General features: G+C 37.4%; 1 protein-coding gene across 1 annotated transcript; it reads left to right on the forward strand.

Annotated features, from left to right (window-relative positions):
• Window positions 1-827: 827 nt before the first annotated feature.
• On the forward strand, window positions 828-5,253 carry LOC113312606 (histidinol dehydrogenase, chloroplastic-like). Its single transcript, XM_026561347.1, has 15 exons — window positions 828-1,063; window positions 1,433-1,557; window positions 1,648-1,700; window positions 1,836-1,908; window positions 2,019-2,120; window positions 2,481-2,582; window positions 2,702-2,773; window positions 2,871-2,933; window positions 3,030-3,071; window positions 3,181-3,240; window positions 3,418-3,528; window positions 3,739-3,909; window positions 4,099-4,189; window positions 4,391-4,672; window positions 5,052-5,253. The coding sequence occupies exons 1-14, from the start codon at window positions 946-948 to the stop codon at window positions 4,663-4,665; spliced, it is 1,458 nt and encodes a 485-aa protein (XP_026417132.1). The 5' UTR covers window positions 828-945; the 3' UTR covers window positions 4,666-4,672; window positions 5,052-5,253.
• Window positions 5,254-6,018: the final 765 nt, after the last annotated feature.

A 6,018-nucleotide genomic window follows, 5' to 3' on the forward strand; every position in this document is an offset into this window, starting at 1 on the left:
AGTTCGTCCTATGAACACGTACATTATTTGCTTAATTAGTGATCTTTTACCAAGCTCAAGCTTCTTGTTTGTATTGCAAAATGCGATCATGTTGTAATAATAATGAAAAGATTGGTATTCTTTCATCTCTTCCTCTCTCTATCTAGGAATAGAGAAGAACAAAAGAAGTTTTGATGATTGGGGTGGTGAGATATGGGATCGGTAATGTTATTCGGGGGGCTTGAGGCGGTGTTGACTTTTGTTTATTTCAAAAATTTGATTATTATTATGGTTAAACTAATGTACATTTTTATGTAAATTTTGATAGGGGTTGAAATCTAGTCCGTCCCAGATGTCTGATCAAAAAAAAAAAAAAAAATTGCCCGAGGAGATTGATTTTGACCGGTTAATGGCCCTACTGATTACTTGACCGGATTGAAACATAATCTTTAATTTTAAGCCATATCCCTGCAGTAAGCAACACAAAAGACTATAATAGATGGAGTTCGCTATAATCAAGATATAATCAAGCAAAATCATTTATTAAAATGCTTGGCCTCTAATGTTTGTCGCAAACAAGATTACTAATACGGATACCAAATTAGATGGGGGTGTACCAAAACCAAGATAAGACAAAATATATTTTCATATAGGACAAAACATGTTTTGCCTTGTCTTGGTACACCCCCACCAAACCTGGTAACCCCGATTAGCAGGCTTGGTTTGTCGTGCGGTGCAGTTGATATGCCCTCTCCGGGCTCGGCCCTTGTAAAAACCCATATACAAGGCCGTTCAGGCGTTGGAGTTGGTCCATCACTTTCTTTTTTTTTGCCACTATCACAAAAAGAAAAAAAAAGGTGCATTTCGTCTAAGCGAAGAAGAGAGAGAAAGGAAAGGAGGATTGACCGGACTGGACCAGAGAGCAGACCATTTATATACACTAAAACCCTAATTAATCAAAATTGGATGGATATTCAAATCGTTTCTCTTAATCCGAGGAGCAATTGCTTAATTCGGAATCCCCGTTTCTCTGGGTCCTTCTCAAAATCTTCATCATTTCACTCTCTTCTCCGTTTCTCTGCAAGTAAGTAGTAGTCTCTTTATAAAGTTTTGCTACGAAATTATGTGTTTTTCTTGATGTAGTCAGTTTAGAATAGAAATCTAGTGTTAATTTGGAAAACAAGTTAGCTTAATTCATTGTTCATATTAATGTAAAGAATGTAGATTTTGACATTTCCATGAGATACTAAGTGATATAGAAAGAACAATGTCTGAATGTTAAATGTGCGTTCAAAGTGTTTGTTAATTTGTCTCACTGGTGGGTAACTTGTTTCTGTCATGTGGGTATTTCTTACATATCTCACTTTGTTTGTTGATGTTGCGAAATGGGACTTTTTATAAACCTCCCAGTCCTAACATAAACAACATAACTAAGTTGTTCTTGTTGTGGCAGAACCAAAGGAGAATAATACTATTAGGTCTGCAATGAAGTCTTATAGGTTGTCCGAGTTGTCAAAAACTGAGGTTGATAACCTTAAGGCTCGCCCTCGTATTGATTTCTCTTCCATTTTTAGTACGGTAAGGTTCTATATTTATTTCATTTTCCCATAAGTTTACTCTGCGAAAGAATTTAAAGTAATCATGTGCTTGGTGATTGTACTGGAATAGGTCCAACCCATTGTCGATGATGTACGCAATAGAGGCGATGAGGCTGTTACAGAGTTGGTGCTTCTATGATTCTTTGTTATATTGTGTGCATCTCTCTCATTTGGAAAAGCTATTGCAGTTTCCTTTTTCTTTTCTTAAGCTGGAGTCGCGTAATCAGGATTTGATCGGGCTGTTTGTTGATTTTGTAGTTATACTGCGAGGTTTGACAAAGTTTCTCTGGATAAAATCATCGAACGGGTGGCTGATATTCCTGATCCTCAGGTAGGCTAAATATCAATTTATTATCGTTTTTGAGTAACTAGTGCAGTATCAAAGTGCTCTACTTCATCTATATAAGACTACGGTTAAGTATTTTCTATGTGTGGCTGCAGCTTGATCCAGCTGTTAAAGAGGCATTTGATGTTGCGTATGATAACATATATGCATTTCATTTTGCTCAAAAGGCTCCCCCGGTGAAAGTTGAGAATATGAAAGTAAGTACATATCACTCCCTTTCTTCTGTCTTTCTGGTCCACATTTTTAAGTATGATTGACAATCAAATAAATGTGTTCAAACTAAATGAGGACTCTGAATTGGAAGAATTCCAGGCCCTCGTCCCTTTTTTTTATCTTTCTATCCTTCTCTCTTTAGAAAAAACTAGAATTGTTATCTCTGGTTCAAAGAGCCATACACAGGGATGATCCAAGGTTAAATTTTGCCAAGGATGTTCTCCTCACAAAACCTCAGTCCAAGATAAAAAAGTAAAAAATCCCCGTCCCATCATGAATTAGTAGAAAAATGGATGTGTCTTGAATGTAAATCATATCACTAACCTGGCACTTTATTTGGTCAGGGTGTTAGATGCAAGCGAGTATCAAGGTGCATTACTTCTGTGGGTCTTTATGTTCCTGGGGGAACTGCAGTTTTACCTTCAACAGCTCTCATGCTTGCAGTGGTAAGTTTTCTAATTTTCTGTTTAACAATGAGATTCCATATTCATTACCCTATGCATTTTCAGTGACTTCCAGTTTTCAGTAACCAGATTTGGTTGATATTTTGTTTGTTCCGCACCAGCCTGCACAGATTGCAGGATGCAAAATTGTTGTTCTGGCTACTCCCCCAGGAAAAGATGGTAGCATTTGCAAGGTTATTACTTAACGATCTACTCTCATGAGTCATACCATTTATTACGATACATTATAAGCTAAACAAATATCTCTCTATCAAATCATTCCGTCTCCAGGAGGTGCTTTATTGTGCTAAGAAAGCAGGTGTGACTCATATTCTTAAAGCCGGGGGAGCTCAGGTAGTGTTTTGATCCGTGACCTTTATTAAGCACTACGTTCGGAATACTTTTCTTTTCCGGAAAGGAAAATTAATATTGATCTTTTCACTCATACAGGCCATTTCAGCCATGGCGTGGGGGACATCATCTTGTCCCAAGGTGCTAATTTCTCCAACACTTTTGTCAGGCTTTTATAGAAATGCAGTTTAGTGAAAAGTTTGATGCGCTGTTGGAGCCTAATCTTTATGGTAACTTCTTTAATTTGTAGGTGGAAAAAATATTTGGACCTGGAAATCAATATGTCACTGCTGCAAAAATGATTCTTCAGGTATTCTTATGCTTCCTTATATTTAATCACTCAGAATTTCCGTTTCCATTTCTAGTTCTTTTTAATACCCAACTATTCTGTCTTTACGTTTTAAATGTTCTATATCTACGTCAAGTTCGTATTACTATTGCTTGAAGCTTAGACGTACCTCTCACATTCTTACTTTTTGCGATGCAGAACAGTGAAGCGATGGTTTCAATAGACATGCCTGCGGGCCCTTCTGAAGTTCTGGTTATTGCCGATAAACATGCCAGCCCGGCTCATATAGCAGCTGATTTACTTTCTCAGGTGTTTATAGATATATTTACTTCCGGATTTCTCATTTAGTTGGTACAATGAACTTCATGTGAAATACTCTTGTTCATTGAATTATTCAATATTTTCTTTTTCCTGCACGAATACTTCCTGTTCATTGAAGTATTCAATTTCTACCAGGCCACTCAGTGTTGCTTGACCTATCCATTTGCATAAGTCTTATACTGTTTTTGGTGGATTCAGGCAGAGCATGGTCCTGACAGTCAGGTTGTGCTTGTAATTGCTGGAGATGGTGTAGATGTGGAGGCCATCGAGAAGGAAATCAGCTCGCAGTGTCAGAGTCTTCCTAGGGGAGATTTTGCTTCGAAGGCACTTGCCCATAGTTTCACTGTGTTTGCTCGTGATATGGTTGAGGTTAGCATTTGTTATCAGCTGCTTTTAGATCCTAGCATACCCTTACGGAGAACAAACTAGAGACATGATATTCGTATTAAAATCTAGCAAAGAAGCAGATGTGTTATTTTCACTGCAGAATATGAGGTTTGCATTCTTCAATGTGTATGTTATTTTAGGACTAAAATCTCAGTTATGATAAACCTCCAGGCCATCTCCTTTTCAAATTTGTATGCCCCAGAGCATCTGATAATGAATGTCAAAGATGCAGAGAACTGGGAGGAATTCATCGAAAATGCAGGTAATAATATTCAATTGGTATTCGAGCTTTTTAGCACCTCCTATTTTTGCTTGAAAAACTTTCTCCTAACAGTCAAAACCATGAAAATCCCGAGCTGCAGCTTGTGAAATTCTGTTGTTCGATATGAATTTTCGTGAAGATCAGCTTCAACTTCTGTCTAATATAACAACTTACTTCAACAACTTTCTGTATCTATTGCAGGTTCAATATTTTTAGGGCCTTGGACCCCTGAGAGCATGGGAGATTATGCAAGTGGGACTAATCATGTTCTCCCAACTTATGGGTATTCAAGGATGTACAGCGGGGTGTCTCTAGACTCCTTCCTCAAGTTCATAACTGTACAATCCTTAACGGAGGAAGGATTGAAACTGCTCGGGCCGCACGTGGTAAAAATGGCTGAAGTTGAAGGACTAGAAGCTCACAAGAGAGCCGTCACACTTAGACTCCGAGATATAGAAGCCAGGGTCCCAGTATGAGAACATGGTAAATGTCACTAAGCCCTTATTTTCGCTGTAATTCTGTTAGCTGCTATCCATGATACTTAAAATAGCATCACAGAATGTACACCGAGTGTTGGAACCCCGTGGTAACTTAGATATCAGACCTGTGAGTTGCAGGAGATACTCTTGTAGAACAATAGGTTTGTATCTTAGGGTCACGGTTAATGGTTTAAGAACGTAGAAGAATCCTCAGAGATCCTGTCTAGAAAGAAAGGTTGTGGTCGGATCCAAAAAAAAAAAAAAAAAAAAAAAAAAAGCAAAAAAAAAGAAAACCAATGGCAGAAACCAAGAAAAGTTGTGGTCGGATCCAAAAATAGGCCCTTGTATATCAGTTTTTACCTAACGGTTGATTTTTGGTGCAGGTTTTTTTACTGCACAGCACACGCTGGGGAGAATAGGAAAGCTCAATTTTTGGTGATAAAAGAAGACCATCGAAGTCTGTTCTGATCTTTTCTTTTTAATAATGTTTTTGAAAAAATCTGTTCTAAATTATTGTATCATTCGTTTCCGATTTACGATTTCTGATCTACCTTATGAGAGTGTTTATCGAAGTGCTGTTCATCACCAAAATATAAAACCTTTCCCTCTGGATTTCACAAATGACCAACTAAGAGTTGCCTAGCAGGTTTCATTAGGAAATACGTAAGATTTTGATATACAGTAACCTCAAAAACATTAAACCTGAGAAAGAAAAAAAAAGAAGGTGAAATCCATCGTTAATCAAATGCTACTACGGGGAAATAACTCATTTGAACCAAATTTATTACATCTGGTCAGATTTAGATGCCGATGCCGAGTCAAATCATCTCTGTTAGTGTCAGGCAAGTAGATCCTCCTCTACTTGATTCATTTGTTAAAAACAACCTGTTTTCGTCAAACAAAGTGGAGCTGCTTTTTCATGGAACGCTGAAGAAGTAAGCTAATCACTACAAGAAACTTAATATATTGCAACACCCAATGGTTATGGCATAAACCCCTACTAGTGTCCCGATAACCTATGTAGCAAGAAATCTATTGCTGCACCCAAACTTTATTGCTGCAACAAGAGATTCCCGTTTTTTGCCACACTCTTTGCTATAAGTTGTGTGGCAAAAATTTCATTTTGCAGCAGTAAATTATTGCTGAAAAATACTGTGACTAGAAATTTGTTTTTGCAACACCTATATCAAAAGTGTGGCAATATATGGTGTTGCAATAGCTAGATTTTCTTGTAGTGAATGTTAACGTCACTTCCCTATTCTTCATTTCTTCTGACTAAATAGAAAAACAAAACCCATGTCTCAGATTTTAAGGTTAGTGAAATCCTTCATTGTTTATTTTCAGTGTTTA

Source organism: Papaver somniferum, chromosome 1 (assembly GCF_003573695.1).
Source record: "Papaver somniferum cultivar HN1 chromosome 1, ASM357369v1, whole genome shotgun sequence".
NCBI classification, from domain to species: Eukaryota; Viridiplantae; Streptophyta; class Magnoliopsida; order Ranunculales; family Papaveraceae; genus Papaver; species Papaver somniferum.

Excerpts from the sequence above, each read along its gene's own strand:
- LOC113312606 (XM_026561347.1), top strand. The coding sequence starts at position 946 with ATGGATATTCAAATCGTTTCTCTTAATCCGAGGAGCAATTGCTTAATT. Across the intron at positions 3,072-3,180 it reads GGACATCATCTTGTCCCAAG|GTGGAAAAAATATTTGGACC; the intron begins GTGCTAATTTCT and ends TTTAATTTGTAG. Across the intron at positions 3,241-3,417 it reads CTGCAAAAATGATTCTTCAG|AACAGTGAAGCGATGGTTTC; the intron begins GTATTCTTATGC and ends TTTGCGATGCAG.